Source organism: Meleagris gallopavo, chromosome 1 (assembly GCF_000146605.3).
Source record: "Meleagris gallopavo isolate NT-WF06-2002-E0010 breed Aviagen turkey brand Nicholas breeding stock chromosome 1, Turkey_5.1, whole genome shotgun sequence".
NCBI classification, from domain to species: Eukaryota; Metazoa; Chordata; class Aves; order Galliformes; family Phasianidae; genus Meleagris; species Meleagris gallopavo.
The window spans coordinates 128737072-128755524 of NC_015011.2; the positions used below are offsets into that span (position 1 = coordinate 128737072).

Below are 18453 nucleotides of genomic sequence, written 5' to 3' on the forward strand. Positions count from 1 at the left end.
TGCTCTAGATATCAGTAAGTGATGCTGACAAGTGCAATGGTTGTGTTTGGTAGTGGCCAGGAGGAAGATATCCTAAGAAAAAAACAGACCAGCACTTGTTTCACTGCTTTGCTCCAAAAAGAAGTCCTCATGTGTCAAACTATCCAAAGTTCTGTAGCTTTGGTATAGAGGATACTGGAACATAGGTGTTAATAACTGTAGAACTGGATGCAAACTGGATAAGTCTAGGCAGATCTGCCATTTCTTCCACCTCCTCGTAGGATATCAGTGTAGCAAGTCTCAGTATTAACCACTGCCTACCCATCCTGCTAAGTATAAGAAGTTGGCAGTCTTCTCTCCCAGTATGTCTGCTAATTGGAAGAATGATACAAAGTTACTAGCATTTTGGCAGGAAAAATAGTGTTGGAAATCATGCCACTTTGGGAAAAAAAAAAAGAAACAACTAGGTATTTCTCCAAAACAGTCCTGAGATTTTTTCAGATCAATTCTAGAAGGCATTTTCTTATTTCTGCAGTTTGTGTGAAGTTTCATTACATTGTCTGCCTTTATACTTTGTGTTGTTATCTCAACAACAAGGTTCTTGGCTGAAAAATCATTTTTTCCGGGTAGCAAATGTTTCATTATGGTTAACAATAGTAGGGTTTCTTTCAACATGAGGTATAATGGAGATAACTCTGCCAAGAGTAATTCAGTGATTACTTCCACATTCTAAACCTGAAACAGTGAGGTTTCCATAATTTGACTTGGAACAGAAAACTTAGTATTTTTCAGAAAGTGTGAATTTATTTAAAGGCACCTTTATGCCTCATTACATTGCTACACATACACATTTGGTTCTAGCATCTTGATAATACAAAAAAATGATATTTGAACTCCATGAAAACAAGAAAACTTTTCAGTACTCGTAAGGTAATGAGAATGTTAAGAGATCCATTTAGAAACATCAGTCATGGAGAGATTTTGTTCTTTTCAGCATTTCTCAAGAACATTCTGTTAATCTGTTTTGTCAGATTAATATCAGATTTGGAGCCTCTTCATGATTTATTTTCAGAGAAACAGATGTTATCGTTTGTGGCGGAATGAAGGCATATTCTGGGCATTATGTAACCTGCCTTAGCATTAATTTACGTTACGTGTTTTTCCTTCATTCTGCCACAACATTGTAATTGTGCTCAAATGATTCTCAACGTGTTTCCATAGGCATTTGGCATGTTCAGGCCTTGTTTAATATATGCTTTGGTCTCTGGTTATAACAACAGTTTTCTTAAATGTATTTCAGTGTTGTCTACCAATTCTGCTTCTGTAGCCTTTGCAGAATTATACAGAATCTCAGTTTATCACTGTAGTGTTAATGGAGTACTATGGACTCTCCACATCTACAGTAGAATCAGGCAGAGAGATAGAGTTGAGAATTATGGCTCCAGCGCAGGCAATGGGGGAAAATTCTGTGAGCATGTGGAAGAACTGTTTACAAACAGTTGAATACTAAAATCTCCCTAAAGATAGTTTTGCCTGCTCTAGAACTCTTGTGCTTGCATTACAGTATGAGGTTTCCTAGCTTGGTTTTTAATACTGGAATTGCTGCTGTGCTTGGGTCCTGCCAGTTATCCTCAAGTTTTTTAATTAGCTTGTTCCTAACTGGAAGCCTTGTCCTGGCATTGTAGCCAACTGAGTTGAACATGTTTTAACTCACTGGGATCAGAGATGTACATGATGCTTTCTTTAGTTCATCCCCACTCTCTTTCAGCCTCCAGAGATGGAAGGGGAGGACTTGGCTAACATCAACAACTTTGAAGAATGCCTTGTACACAGCTCTTTGACCTATCTCTTGTGGAGGGCTTTTCCTCTTCTACAGAATAGATTTATTGCTGTGTTTCTCTTAAAGCCTTCTGGTTCAATGGTCAACATTAGCTGGCAGAGAAGACAAAGGATGCTGATTTCTTTTGAAGTAGGGACAATAGTTACTTCAAAAGCAGGTCAACGGATGGGCTTGGACTGGGAAACATTCCATTTGAATGCTTTGAGAGTCTTAGAAGCTTCTAGACTGCAGTCGCACCCTGAGTGGGGAATAGTATGTTGGATAAGCCAGGTGGAGCACAGCACCCCCAAGCAAAACAAGAAGATATCTCCTGCCTTTTGCTAAACGTCTTTGACAAGCCTTGCTGAAATTAGTAGAGGTACATAGGTTGGGATTAAGGACCAGTGTTACAAGTTCCCTAATCATTCACTTAGAGCAAATTTACATCAGCAGTTCACACTCATTAACTGTAATTTTTATTATTGGAGAAGTATAGGAAGCAAGAAGAGATTCCCTTGTAGTTCCATATTGTCAATTTAAGGTATAAAATTTCTAGTATATAGGCCTTGCACCAGAACAACAGATTACAACTTCATGGCCTTCACATTTCATAACGAGTCTTGCTTGTGATAACTTCACCAGACTTTTTTTAAAAGAGAAAGAACGTGTAAGATTCCTGCTAAATTTTGTGCATGTGGAGTCTTGTTACCTCCCTTTAAATCTGGCATTGCCACACTGAACAGTTAAAACCTATTCAAAAAGGCAAACAATTAGTTAAATATTCAGCCAGAGATATTTTACAGTCTTTAGCTTTTTGTAGACATAAACTAATGTTTATATGCCCAGAAGAGTAAAATTATTGGTGTGATCTTTATCAGCATGTGCTAAAAACCAGAAGAGTGAACAGCATGATTTACAGGAAAACAAGAAGTATTGTTGGAGCTTTTGGATTTTAAAGATTATTTTTTTGTCTATAAATTTAAAATTTGAGTAATATTTTGTTGGGTTTTTGTCTGTTTTGTTTTGCTGTTAACCAAAGCCACTCTCAAATTTGGCCCAAACCTGTGGGCAGTTCTGCTTCAAAGCAGGATGTTGGCAGTAAGCAGACTAACGCAAAATTTTAAATAGCAATTAGAATCATTTTCTCTATGTTCACACGATTGAAGTTGTAAATTTTCCCCTGCATATTTGAAAGCAGATATGCTGGAATACTTGCCCTTCATTGTTGCAAAAGAGCATTAGCCTCCAAAGGAGTTTGACTGCTGCCAGGACTATGTTTGCTGCTGACTAACAGTATTGATGTCCGTATTGAAGTCAGCTGAGCCAGCTGACTTGTTAGCCATCCATCTCTAGCTTTCAGTAAATGTCTACCAGTAAAGACGTGCTCAGAAAAGTAAAAGCACTGGCAAGAAAGGAGAAGGAGGGTTCAAGTGACTAAGGGTTTACAACCACAGCTTACAGTTGATCCTACTTTGCATGCAAATGTGTTGCTGAAGATTAGGCTGGGGTCAGGAAGCTAGACATTTCTAGTATGTGAGCCCCCTGGAATGCATTACCTACCTGTCTGCAATTGGGCAGAGCTGTCTGAAATTAATAGTTCATCACAGTGATTTAACTAGAGAGTAAAAGCAGTGTCTTTTGCAGAATGGCAGTAGTCCATGACAATGTATTGTTGTGGAAGAGTTTCATCTACCTCTCCTGGCTTGAAAGACAAGAGTTAGTATTTCTGACCTCTTCCTGTCTTTCACCATCTTGCTGCATCACCCCTGGGTTTGTTACAGATACTAAAATATATCTTCTGGCTTGTTATACATGAGAGCAGGTAGAACTAGAGCAGTTTGCTGCTAGTTTCTGGCCTACACATCCAGCTTAGGACTGTCTTCTAGTTCCTGTGTTCTGCCAGAGTTTCCTGAGCACTTTCACAACATATTCCAGGAGATTGGATGACATCCATTTACACTTGCCAAAAGCTTTTGTCAGGGTGTTCTGTGTGAGTATCATGGAAACCCTGCAGTAGAGCTGTGGAGGACTGGTGCTGACCATACAATAGCCACAGAATCAGGACCAAGCCACGAGAACTGGCAGGATCCTAGATTAGTAGATTCAGACATCTGTGTTTGAAACTTATCAGCTGGATAATCATAACAGGAAAGACAGCAAGATTTTCAGATGTAGGATATTAAAGACTAGAGAGACGGAAAGGCCTTTCAGAAGGAAGAGATAGATGGATAGACAGGACCTTGCCAGGAAAAGTTGTGCTGGCTGTTGGATAAGTAACAAATATCCATATTACCGCATTATGCTGATGTTCTTCTGTTCTAGTGCATAGAGTGCCTGTTCTTGTCGCTCTTTTGGGCTTGGTCACTATTTCATAAGTGCCTTCAGATGTAGGGAATGGATCTTCATGATCTGATATTCCTTTTCAGCCTTGCATTTTAAACTGCTCACTTCTTCCAAGCTTGGCCATGACCATGAAGAGCACCTGCTTAAATGTCATTTGCTCTGAATTTGAGAACTATAAAAAAACACTTGAAGGAAACACCAAAGATGTAACAATGCACATATGTCTATACATGAAGAGCGTGTTTAATTCAGGTTTTCTGTCACTGCAGGCTGATGTAAGGTGAATCATTACAGTCATGAAAAGCCCCTTCTATCTAAACCTCCATCACTGAAGACAGTATTGTAGTATACTTTGTAGAGAATATTAGTAGTTACAATTCACATTCTGCAATAAGACAGTTATAGCTAAGGACTGGGTAAGAGCAGACCTGTCTGAAGAGGATTAAGAAGTCATTTTCCTTGCATGCAGGTAGTTCATCCACTGATGGCCCCTGTTAGCAAAGCTGCATCACGTGCGGCACTGGAGGCCATCTGACTCCTGTGCCTCTCCAGGATGTATGCAGGAGGTCTTGCAATCATTTATCATAGTGGAACCATGCTCTTGTATCCTACCACAGAGTATGGAGTTGTTGCAGTTGCCAAGTGTGTGAGAGATGAGGCAATGCTGAAATAGCAATGCTTTTCAAGCAAGTTAAGTCAAATAATAGTTGCCCTTCTAGTACTGCAGCCAAATCAAATGTCTGCACTTCTACTCTCTACATGCATCTGAACATCATCACCCAGTTCATAAAAATAATCAATGATCAACGGCCACATGTGTAATGATTTAGAGTTACAGGGTGTACAGCCAACGAACATTTCAAATCCACTGTGAGTTGAACTGCCTTATGACATGCTGGGTTTCAGAGCAGCTCCTACTCCTTAGCAGAAAAAGTGAAAGGCTTGTTTCAGCCTGAGCATGGAGAGAATGGGTAATATCTCTAGCTAGTACATACATTACTGCCGTCACTGTATTCTCATGCTTTACACTTAACTCGTCTTACTACTTTCCAGACTTTATTGAAATAGAAAGCACAGCCATCATTTTTGTTCCTTCCTTATAAAATGGAAGTTAGGAAAGGGCAGTGAGGAAGTTCTGGGAGATAAAACCTGATCTGACTCATCCTTGTTGCTCTACCTGACATGTTATCATTCTGGGTAAACAGATGAATAAAAGCAAACAAAGATTCTAATTCCAGCAACGCCAGTGAAGGCATGATGAGGATCAATTAGGCATGGCATCACTATCCGTAGCTCCAGAGTAACAACTTTAGCAGGACTTCCATGCTTGTTCTTAGTTAGAAGTCTATTCACGTTACTACTGAAAGTAATGTATTTCTAAATAATGTACTTAAAAGAATATAAAATAGCAATCTCGCTATCAGAATCCTATTCTGCCTGTTAAAGTGCTGTCAAAGAAACCTGGCTCCAGTGTTGGTGAAAGGGGTCCAGTGCTGACAGTAGTGTCTGTGTATACGCAGTGAGTGATGGCTTGGGAAAGTGTTGGCGTAACAGCTTCCCATTTTCAGGACCTATTTTATCAAGTTAATATTGTGGCTGTTGTGAATTGATTTTCTTTCAAAAAACTCAGCAGAAGAAAGCTATTTACCCAAATGCCAAGAGAGCGTGAGGCATCTAAAACCCTGAATTTTAACTAAATTAATTAAGCAATCACCTGTGCCTTTTCTCTTGCTCTCAAAAAAAAAGCTTAAAAATGAAAAAATAGTTAATTAGCATGGCCTATAAAACCAGACAGCTTTTTTGGATGTTTGTAAATGAACAAGATCTGCATCAGTGCTTAAGGTGGGTAAGTGACAAAGAAATTCCATTCCAAAAAAAAGTTTCAGGGAAACTAAGCAGAAATGGGCTATGTAGCAAATGGCACTATGGCTATTGCGGAGATGCTTTACAAATATTTAAAAAGAAAAGTGTCCTCTGAAATGACAGTATCCTTTCCTATAGATCAGTTGTTTTTTTTGCACATTACATGTGCTTGGAATTCTAGGTTTACTGACAAATATTGGAAGTTTCTTTCAGTAACAGATTTGTGTCTCTTTTGTCTGGGCCTTAAAGAACAACTGGTTTTCTTAAAGGATGTGGGAACTCTGACCTGGGGCTGAATTGGTGAGAAGTTGCCTCCTGCAGCCTGCATGACATTATCCTAGCATAACGTGAGCATAACTGTGGACCTTCCATTTAATTCCTGTTACAGATCAAATTGGGTCATATCTGAGGTCCTCCAGCCTACGTCTGTTTTGTGTATGTTCTGTAAATCTCTCTTTTTTTATCCCCCCTAGGAATGAGAAGAAATATATAAGCAGATACTGGAAAGAAGTGAAAATTGGAGACTTTGTTCAGCTTCGCTGTAATGAAATCATACCTGCTGACATCTTGCTGCTCTCTTCAAGTGATCCTGATGGGCTGTGCCATATAGAAACAGCTAACCTGGATGGTGAAACTAACTTAAAACAAAGACAGGTGGTGAGGAGGTTTTTAGAGCTGGTAAGTCATCATTCTTAACTCTCCTATAAGATAACAGTTTGCTTCAAATAATGGAACTGTTCACCAGTCCACTTCAGAAAAGCTAAGTCTGCTTGTTGTAGTAGTGCTAATGAGTTAGTGTTATGGTTGTCATTAAAACACCAGAATGTGCCAACAGTTGACTTCATAATAGTATAAGTTTTTCCTTGAATTTGAATAGGAATTATTTGGGGCAATTGTGTGTGGTTGGAAAATGTTGAGAAGTTTTGCTGCTTTTATTGTAGCTTGATTTTTGAAAACATATTTTAACTGCCCAGTGAGAAGATACTTAAATATAAACAGCTACTTTTCCCGCCTGCAGTCAGGAATTCAATTAGTAATTTTGCCTAAAACTCTGTGTAGCAGAATATCCCTCCAGCAATTGGAGCATTAAAACTTGAAAAATTTAAAGGGGCAGAATGCATGCATTCTAGAGGTTTGTGTGCTGAAAATCTGTTTTTCTGCTCTCTCGCTCTTACTTATCTCTCCCCAGCAGCATTGTTTTAAAGCAAAACAAAATCCAGGAGATCAGTTACTATCAGCAGAATGAGAGGAAATTGCCTGAAGTTTTACTTAACAATCTTACTGAAATCGTGTTTATTTGTATGCCCTCCTCTCCTGACAGCTAACCCCAATTTCCTGTATTTTGGGTGTGGGAAAAAACAAAACAAAACAAAAAAACCTACTTATTTTACAGAATTCAGCTACATATTTTTCCTAATAGTTGTTCTCATTTGAAGAATGCAAACTGTGGCAGCTTCTGCCATTAAAAGGCCATCAAAGGTAACTACAGAAGCCTATAGCTGCACTGAGGTGTATATCAGTGTTAAAGAAATCCAACCAATAGGATAAACATCAATATGCCTTCCAAGTAATTGTTTATGATAGATATGGCCCTTCTGTGAATAGCATGTAAAAGCATGAGATAAACATTTGTTTAATATTAAGTGAATTACATGTAGAACATAGATGTCCCATGTGAGCTATCACCATGACAAGAAGCTTAATCAGCTACAGGACAAATGTCTCAAAAATTCTGGTTGTTCCAAAGAGGCTAATTAAATTGCTTCTCAAAAGTCTTATCCTGTTCCCACTGAGAGGAAATTTCTCCCAGTGGGTAGAGCTCCAGGGAGGAACTTAGATTATATGTGCCAGTTCTCTGCCAACACAGACATCCAATATGATCTCAGGCAAATGATGTAGGACAAAAACTATAGATTGCATATAGGGATGCTTTCATATTATTAGGTACAGCTAGAAGTGAACAACATGTCCCAGCTCTCTCATGAAGGAAGACCAATAATGGTACCAGCTGCCCCATTCCTCAACAGCAGATGGTTGAATTTTCATGATTCAATACCTGACACACAGCAGGAGATGCTGCTAAGCACAATGAAAAGAATTGATGTATCCAAGTACAGTGAATCACCAGACTGCTGCCCAGAGGAATCCCTTTTGCTGGACTAGGATCTGCAGCTTCCCTGGCAACAACCATCATTTGGCACTAGGACTGTGATACCTGAGGATACTTGTCAACTTCTGGGAGTAGTGACCTCCTTAATGTGTGCGTGAGCCTTTGAGCTATGGAGTAACCCTTCTGTCACTACCCAGCAAACAAATACATGCATTAACCCATCTTCGTTAATGATGTGAACAATGGTGTTGAATGCACTCTCAGAAAACTGAGGGTGGCTGATTCACTGGAAGGTCATGCTGCTGTCCAGAAGGACCTGGAAAGACTTTGTGTGTGGGTTGACAGGAATCTTATGAAGTCCAACAGTGAGAAGAGTGAAGTCTTTAACCTGGGAAGGAACAACCCCATACACCAGTCTGTGCTGGGCGCTGCCCAGCTGGAAAGCAGCTCTGCAAAGAAGGCCCAGGGGGACACAGTGCTCAAGCTAGACATGAGCCATCAGGGCTCTTTCTGTGGGGTGGTCCACAGCTTCCTGGGCTGCATGAGGAAATGATGCATGAGGAAATGATGCATGAGTTAGCATCAGCAGGCTGAGGGAGTGGGACAGCCCTGGGCTCTGTGCAAACAGGCATGGACATAGGGAACCTAGTCCAAGTGATTAAGGGAATGGAGCATCTATCATACAAGGGGAGGTTTAGAGCACTGGGATTGTTTAGCTCAGAGAAGAGGATGCTCATGAGGGATCTCATCAGTGTCTAAATACCCAAAGGAAGGATACGTTGAAGACAGAAATAGGCTGTTTTCAGAGGTGACTAGTGCCAGGAGAAGAGGCAGTGGGCAAAAACTGGCACACAGGAGGTTCCCTCTGAACATCAAACAGCACTGTGCTGTGTGGATGATGGATCCCTCACACAGGCTGCCCAGAGGTTGTGGAGTCTCCTCCTCTGAGATCTCCAAAAGCCACATGGACATGGGCCTAGGCACCTTGCTCTGGATGGCCCTGCTTGCGCAGGGTTTGAATTATGTGACCTCCAGAGGTCTCTTTCCACCTCAGCCATCTGTGACTTGGTGATTCTGTAATATAGCTTTAGTAGGAAAACAGGAAAGGACTATCCCATGAAAATCTCATGTTTTTCACACTCACCGAGGTTTAAGTTGCTGATCTCCAGACTAGGCAGCTGAAGACTTTTAATTTGGATTCTGTACAGTTCTACAAGAGCTGTAATCTTTAGACTATGTTTAGAAGTGAGTGGTCGTGTCATTTTCTCCTCAGTTTAAAATTTATCAGAGACTGAATTAGGCCCCACTGGGGAAGAAGGCTGAGGAAAGAATGCCCACAGCTAGGTTATGTGCCAAGCAGCTCAGTCACGATGTTTGTGGTATGGCTTATTCAGCTTACCCTGCTCTACTGAATAGCATCAGAGCAGGCATTTTGAAGAAATCAGTTATTGTGTGGATACTTGTAGTCAGCTTCATAAACACCTGACACTCTTTGCATTTCCATCCTATTCTCCTTCAGTATCTTAGTTCCCTGTAAGGTAAGGTGGTTATGGGAGTTTTCCATCCCAAAATTGTGTTACTAGATGTGTGGATAAATAATTTCTTGAAATAATTTTTCGATCATTAGATGTCTAGCTATGGTAGTGGTAGGGTCCATAATAATCTGTGAGAGGTTAAACTGGCATCAGTGACAGAAAGCTCATTCATTTCAATGAAAGCTCTCCCGGGCCCCGAGAAGTCAAGTATTGAAAGAGAGCTTGTGAGAAAACCACACGTGACTAACACCCCTCTCCTAAAATAGCTGAGAAAGCAGGAAATATCCAAGCCCTGGTTTGTGTGTCAGCTAAGTTGTAGGCAAAGTGCACACCTGCAAGTTCCAAGTCCTCAGTGCTCAGCCTGCAGCATCACAGAGCTTCACTGTAACAGTGTCATGTGAATCATCTAACAGATTCCTTGCCATCCTCATTAAAGTCATGGCTAAAACATGTCTGAGCACACTGTTAATTCAGGCAGTAGCATTACCTTCCTCCCCTCATACTAGTTTGGTTCTTATGGTTCTTGAAGGTGTTGCCCTGCTGAGAGACACTCAGTAGGATGGAGGGAAGGAAACCTGCTTGGAAAATGTTCATTGAATAGGAGTTAAACAGCCATGTAGCATGGAATATCAAGGTCACACTTATATTTGTGAGTGAAATTCATTTCCTATCTGGATATATCCAAGTCACCACAACTGGAGGGGATTTATTGTTACATCTCATAAAATACTTTGGAAGGTCAACATTCTTCTGCATCAAATGCTGACCATCTTTTTATCAAGCCCCAGCAATGTTTGTTCACAAATCTTTTATAGAACCTACATCCCAAGTTACTCGTGTAGAACAAGAGTGTTTCTGTATTTTTATATTACCATTTTACTCAATGGAATAACTTTCAGCTATGTTCATAGCTGTTTGGTTCCATCTCATTCTACAGCCTTCTTGTTCAAGCAGGAAAACAAACAAATATGTAGTCCTGACCCTCTTTTTCCCACACTGTCCTCTTCACAGAATGATTGTGCCTGGTCATGTGCCTTATCATAAGACAAGAAATAAAGTTTTCTGGAAGCTTCTTCATAAAATATCAGCTGCTCATAGAAGTCTTTGAATAATGTCTCTGTTGCAGTGTCTCAAACATTTAAAATAAGTTGTGTTACAAAGCTTGGCATTTCTGTGTTTCCTATATGAATTATTTCTGAGAATACGCCAGGGAAGCCAGGGAAGTAGGTCAATAAAGGGTAGCTATTTCTATACCCACTGCCCTACTGGGCATGGGAAAGGAGCAGGGGCAGAGGTGGAAGAGTTGTTTTAAGCCACTTTAATGCTTTCCTACTTCTGTCCCTGCCCTGTGCCCACTCGTGCAATTTATAGTCAAGATCTTCACTATCAATTTGGAACTGCTAAGTGTGGCATGCTCTGGGCACTGCTCCTGCGTGCTCTCAAAAGCCCTTTCAAGAGAACAGCAAGCCCAGAGCTGTTATGCTGGGCAGAACTGTCCCTTCGAACAGTCACTATTCTGCCAGCATGGTATGAAGTCTTGTTTTGTGTCTCATTTTAGGATTAACAGCTTAGTTGCAGAGGATGTAACAGGTCTTACAGTTTTCCTCTTCCAAACCTTTGTTTGGAAGAAAAGTACTGTTCTGATCTCTTCTTGGCCTGATGCTAGAAGCGGCAATAAGCAGTTATAGAAGCAGTTCTCATCCGTGCCTCCAGTATTTTGCAGACATTCTTATGCTCTAAACACACGCTCAGAAGTTCCAAGATCAGCATTTGTGGGCTGGGATTGGACTTCTCCGTTTCTAAATTCCAAGAAACTGTTTTCCTCTACAGTGCAGATGACCAGAAATGTTGCTTATTTTGTGCTGCATTGATTAATCTGAATAATTTTTAGTACACCAAGAACCTACTGTTTGCTAGCTTTGCGTGTTTGTTAACAAATGGGATCTGTCTAACACAAGACTGCTTTCTGTACACAGTTCTATGTCCCATTGATAGGCAAGCTGTGAAAAGTCATCAATACGTTCCTCCTTGGTGGCTCGTATGTCTGATGATTCTAGTTAGAATGTGCACCTTGTTCTTGGACTCTCAAGACAGTCAGTCTTGCAAATAAAGAAATGGCACAGTAAGCAAGTTGAAAAAGAAAAAAAGAATAGGGATTTTTTTCAAAGGCCTTGACAGTTTCTGCTCCAAGATTGTGAACACTGTGATCTTGCTATCCTGAAACTGCAGTGCCAGGGTGTGTTAGCAATGTCAGAAATGTATTTCTGCATTTTCACCCTTGCAAATTGAAAGGATAGTGAACTGTCCACACTGAAACACAGATCAGAGCTGTGTGTACAGTGTGACACAGCCAGGAGGGAGAGTGCTTCACTAAACCCCCCTGTGGCTGATCTAATGGTGTTAACCAGTAAGTATCTGTAGGGGAAAAAAAAAAAGTGTTTCTTGGTATTACACAGTTTTCTTCTAGTTTCCATCCAACTCTTGCTGCTGTCTAGTCACAGCAACAATTTCTGTTGTGCTGGATCTAATAGGAGACACATTATGAAAGAAGAATCAGTGTTTTCTGTATGACTCTCTGGGTTGCTTTGCCACCACACCCTGCCTAATTGCGCATGGAATGTTTTACATGCATGTGAAAAGTTTTGTCAGCCACTCTTCACAGAGCGGATAAGCAGATACAGCTTTGACTGCAAAAGCTCAAAACTCCCTTTCAGGTCTCATAAACTTGATTTAGGATATTTTGATAGTATGAATCTAGACCCACGAAAAACATTTACATTTTCTTGCTGCCTTGCAGTATGAAACAAACAAAATACTTCACTGTTTTCACTCAGTATGCCTTTCAATAAAGTGTACAAAGACTCACTGTAGATCGTGGAGTTGCTTATGGTTTATTAACCACTGGCCATGTCCTAGATGTTACTGTGGAAAGCTTCAATTCAGCTGAAAACTAAGCTAAGTCTAGCAGCTACTATCCCCTTTGAGAAAGTGCGTTTATCTCCCTGTGAGCTGATGGGGGGAGATGATGGATTTATTTTCTCTCTTTTTCTCTAAGACTAGACCTTTATTCAAAACAAACTTGTACTGGCATGATTTAACAGATTTAGATAAGCCTTGCAAATGACTTTGTGGCTGCTTATTTATTTTGTCTAAAAGCAGATTTGAATATGATCTGCCTGTTTGGAGGATTCATTTGCATGCAGACTAGCACCAAAATAACTCAGACTGATTTTCTTACAAGACAGTATGTGAACCCTTCTGGAATATGTATAAACTCAGAGCCTGTGCCTTCTGCAAGCACATTTGCTCCTTCATCCCAGTCTGGAAGTTAGGCTGAATTGACAGCTCTAACCATCATCCAGCATGTTGTTGTGTAATGCTGGAAGCATCTTAGATACTGCTTAGAAAAGTAGTCCCATGTCTCCCTTTTCCGAGCATTAGGACATTTATACGTCTCTTTCTTTCCCCGTGAGCCCTGAACAGAAACTAGTTCAGAAGAAAAGGTAAGACTGCTTTTTAGAAGGGCTGCTCTCTAAACCTGGCTGTGTTGATAACTGTAGGCTGCACTATTTGTGAGGTACTTCAAGAAGGGCAATTCATGTTTCTTGCATGCAAACAGTTCCCAGGGCAGCTCAGTGTCTCTGTGGACATGCTTTTAGCATTCAAGCTCTCTTTCTTTCAGCTTTTTTTTCCAATTAAAAAAAAAAAAAGAAAAAAGAAGTAAGAAAGCCATTTTCAAGTTCTAGTTTAGCCTAAACAGAGCCAAGGTTTCTTGTGTAGCCATCTGTATTGATTAAGCTAGCCCAAGAACAGCTAAGGTAAAATCAGCACAATTCCCATGCAGACTAACATTGAACTTACTGATATGAGCTCATTATCTCAGAAAGTTCCCTTGTCACTGCTTGGCCTACTAATAAGCTCATGCTGTCATCATGGAATCATAAGATGGTTTGGGTTGGAAGGGATCTTAAAGACCATCCAGTTTCAACTCCCCTGCCATGAGCAGGGACACATTCCACTGGAACACGTTGCGCAAAGTTCTGTGCAACCTAGCCTTGAACACTTCCAGATGTGGAGCATCCACAGCTTCTCTGGGCAACCTTTTTCAGTGCCTCACCACTCATAGTGAAGAATTTATTCCTAACATCTAATCTAAAACTACCCTCTTTTAGTTTAAAAACGTAACGGCTTGTCCTATCACTGTACTCCCTGACAAGAGTCCCTACCATCTTTCTTGTAGGCTCCCTTTGATACTGACAGGCCACAATGAGGTCTCTCCAGAGCCTTCTCTTCTCCAGACTGAGCAGCTCCCACAGCTTCCCTGGGAGAGGTGCTCCAACCCTCTGACCACCTTTGTGGTTTCCTTTGGACCCCCTCCAACAGCTCCCTGTCCTTCTTGTGCTGAGAGCCCCAGAGCTGTACATAGTATTGCAGATGACGTCTCATGAGAATAGATAAGAGGGGTAGAATCCCCCTCAGCTGAGAACCTTCCCTCAGCCTGCTTGTTTAACTCCTTTTGACACAGCTCGGGATGCAAATGGCATTCTCAGTTGCAGGCACACATGTTGCGTATTGAGAAGCTGAATTTATGTCAACTAACAGCCCAAGTCCTTCTACTCAGGACTGCTATCAATCCATTCCCCGCCCAGCCTGTGTTTGTACTTGGGATCATCCTGATCCAGATATGAGATCTTGCACTTGACCTTGTTGAACTTCATGAAGTTCACACATGCCCACCTCTTGAACCTGTCTGAGTCCTGCTAGATGACATCCCTTCCCTCCAACATGTCGACTGTACCACACCAGCTAGGTGTCATTTGTGTACTTGCTGAGGGTGCACTCCATTCCAATGCATGCCACTAACAAAGATATTAAATAATACTGGTCCCAATACAGACCCTTGGGGGATACTACATGTCTCTAGTCTTCACCTGCACATGGAGACATTGACACAACTCTTTGAAAACAACTATCCAGCCAATTCCTTACTCACCGAGTGCTGCTATTTCAGTAAGTAGAAGTAGTACTCTGTTGTAATCAAACAGCTGACAACTAATCAGCATACTCAGTCTTATTTAAACTGTAAGTGCTTTTATAGGGTAGAATCAGGCTACAGGAACAGTGAATGTATTTCCATCATCTTCAGAGGATTATGCTGTGTGTGTGTGCCGTCCTTTTTTTTTTTTTTTTGTCATTATTTTGAAAAGGTTTTCAAGGCTAGGAAAAATGATTTGAAAATTCCTGATATGCATCAAATTAGTGCTCCATTCCACACACACTGACAAAATTAGATCTCCTTGAGGGAATAAGAGTTTAAAAAAAAATAACCAAACAAGCAAAAGAAAATAACGTTTTTCCCTATGCACTATGAGTATGTCAAATTAAGAGCTTTTTTTTTTTTACAATTTAGCTGAAGATTTTAATAACACAAATCTTCTGTGTAGTGCGAAACACTTGCATGTCAAAACTTAAAGACCCTTGTTAAAGGTTACACCCAGAATGTTCAATAAATTACTTTGATGAAGGTTGAATCGCTATGAAAAGCTCTCCATCTCTACTGTTGCATCTTTTTTTGGGTAGCACTGTGTTCAGAGATGACTTTTGTGGAAACGGAATATCTCTAGTTAAAGAGGAAGCAACTACCTTCTCTCTAAGAAAGAAAACACATGGAGAGCAGCTGCATGCAGAATGTCATACTGCTGGGCAGGATCTGAGTCTATGCTTTGACAAACCTTTATGCTCACTAAGAATCCTAGGGGACTTAGGAGAACCATTTTTCACTTGGCTATTTGACCGTAGCATGCAGTCTCAGACTGAAGGGTGAGGGGAAAGGATGCAAATAAAAAGAAACTGAAGAATGATGGCTCACTTCCTGTTCAGCCAGTTTCGAGCAAGGTCACCATCTTTTTCTGGTTACCACTGTGCAGGTGTCTAGGCCACAGGTTTGACTGTTAATTAAAGGGACAAAGAATTTGAATAAGACCAGATTTTTGATATCTTAATCTTATCACTGGGGGCTGAGTTGGGTAAAGAGTTCTGAATGGTGCTGGATACTTGACTTTCACCATTGATGTTGACTGATTATGTTTTTGTGTTTAAATATGAGAGAAAGGGGCTGAAGTGATGAAACTAAGTTTGAATGGCTGCAAGGGATCTCCCATTCCTCAGGCAATCAATCCAGCACTGGTGGAACAGTGGTAAAACCATATAAGAAAACATATTGTGCCAGTGCTTGTGCTGCAGCAGACCTCTAAAAGAGGTGGGAGATTTCATTCTCCATATGGCTAGTCCAGCATCTCTTCATTGTGCTGTTGCTGAGAAAAGCGATAGAAAACGGTAGAGAATTTCACGTATATAGAGAAAATGAAATATTTTACTGTTTCCTACTAGAGAGAAGTAAACATTCGCACTTAAAGCAATCTAAGAGGAGGTTTTCCCATTAAACTCATCTTTATTTTTATTGCTTTCTCATGACTTTCCCGATCCCCCAGCCTAATTCAGTTTTACTAAACAAGTTTATTTTTGGAACTGTTTATTCCTTTGCCATACATTGGATCTCAGCTGAGCATGGGAAATATCTGGAATACCTGTTCTCAGAAATTAGATTTTATAAAGTAATGCTGAGAACTTTTGATTTTAGGGTCAGGAGCTTTGAGCTGGAAGCATATCTTACCACATCTGTCTCTGAAAGCACAATCCCAGTTGGCAGTATCAATGATTAGGAAAAGACAGAAGGGCTTTATTTTACAGAACAGGAGGGTTCACAGTATAGAGGTATGTGTAACTGCAGGAGTGATCGTATGGTCTCACTTTCCTTTGTTAGCACCAAAGTAAGGAAAGGGTCTCCTCTTCTACCAGAAAAGGCAGAGGAACATAATGAGGAACTCTTGTATTCATCTCAACATCTAGGATGTGAACCTCAATTCCACTTCTCTTTTCTCCACCTGTTACCCCCCAAGTCTTATACATGTTTTAGTACTGATAAGGCCACAGAGAGCTGTAGATATTTGCATAAAATGTTATTTACATGGGAAGTTATTTTACATGGGAACTGTTATTTCAAGAAATTCACAAACATTTTCATTCATTCATTATACTCAGGTTCATACTTTCAAGCTCTGTTACAACTCTGCGATGGTCAGACACTTAGTATATGACTGTAGGCACATGACTTGAGTTGATACTGTTCTCCATACAGAGTTACAATGCTTGTACTTCTATTTGTTTTTGACTTAGAAGCATCAGTAGTGCATATTGATTTATAGACAGCAGTGCTAACCTGTTAATTCAGCTTTCTTAATGACATAGTAACGGAGTGTTTTATGTAAGAGAACACTTATTCTTTTGCCTTCTAAAAGGAAGAGATTTTTATGTTTCACATACAGCATGGTTAAAAAGCCCGTATAAGTTGTCATGAACATTTGCCAGCCCCCAGTTAACTTTTTCAAGCTTCTTTGCTTCTTATTTTTGGCTTGATTTGATTAAGGAGCAGATTCAAAACCATATCTCAGATGGCTAAGTATGCTTGTACACCTATATAGCAACATGGCTTATATGGCCACAGTCACAGAGATCCAACTTACAGGCTGCTGCAGTGTAACAGGAAGGGACAAAAATGGCTTTGTCCTACTGTTAAAAACATGAAGGTGGATCATGTCAGCTCTTAGGCAACAGAAACCAAATGGCATTAGTCCCTCCGCTCAACAAGAACCTGGTTCAGAAATCTTTGATTAAGATTTCAAAGGAGCTGTCTTATGATAGGACAAGTGGAAATAGTTTCAAATTAAAAGAGGGGAGATTTAGATTGGATGTAAGAAAGAACTTTTTTACTATAAAGGTGGTGAGGCATTGACACAGGTTGCTCAGAGAGGTGGTGGAGACTTTCAAGATCAGCCTGGATAAGGCTCTGAGCAACCTGACGTAGTTGTAGGTGTCCCATCTCACTGCAGGGGGGTTGGACTAGGTGACCTTTAAGGGTCCATTCAAACTCAAACAATTCTATGACTCTATAATGTCATGGAAGAAGAATTACACAAAGAAACATATTTATTCATTGATGTTCTTTCTCCCTGTTGTCTTACTTCTGACATTTTTTCTCATTGGTTGCACTTCTATGTCTTTATTGAATGTTTATAATCATGAGTATTTCCATACGGAACCAGAGAAGATAGCCAGTGTAAGATGATTGTATGAGAGCAAGGGGTTATTCTGTACTGTTGTTCTCTTAGCCAGCAGCTTATATTCATGTACACTTTAGCTCCACGCTTACTTAATGACACACATGGAGTCAATGAAGAGAAGACCAAACAGGACCTTCCTAACCACTGTGTGTGCCGCAGCATGAGGCTGGCTGGAGCCCTGAATAGAGAAATGAACCTTAATCTCTACCCATGTCCATCCCCCTCAGACCATTTCCCAGCTCTGCTGTCCCATTTTGCATCTTTCAAGGCCATCACAAATTTCTTTACATAAAAACTGTATGACCAGTTGGCATCTAAATAAATCACCCACTGAATTCCTTCAGTTTATGAAGAGGTGCACTTGTGCATTTCCCTTTGTTCTGCAGTCTTGAACGTGTTGATCGAAAAGGAATTTGATCAGTAGAATGGATAATAGATGAGCACAGAGCAGAAAGCAAAGCTCTTGCCTGAAGTGCTCTGCAGTTCTCCCAGCTTCCATCATGCATATACATGTCAGCCACAGCCTTGCTACTCCTGGAGCGGCTGTTAATCTTCCCATTCTATCACCCAGCCCCTCAGAAGGGCCATGGGGGACGTAGTGAAACAGCCAGGGTGAACTGGAGA

The 18453-nt window shown here is 40.6% G+C and overlaps 1 protein-coding gene across 1 annotated transcript in view; it reads left to right on the forward strand.

Annotated features, from left to right (window-relative positions):
• ATP10A (ATPase phospholipid transporting 10A (putative)) overlaps positions 1-18453 on the forward strand; it is a 109576-nt gene that overhangs the window by 37665 nt on the left and 53458 nt on the right. Inside the window, exon 2 of the mRNA XM_003203146.4 lies at positions 6478-6682. Within this exon, the coding sequence (XP_003203194.1) occupies positions 6478-6682 (205 nt within the window). The remainder of the gene's footprint in view (positions 1-6477; positions 6683-18453) is intronic.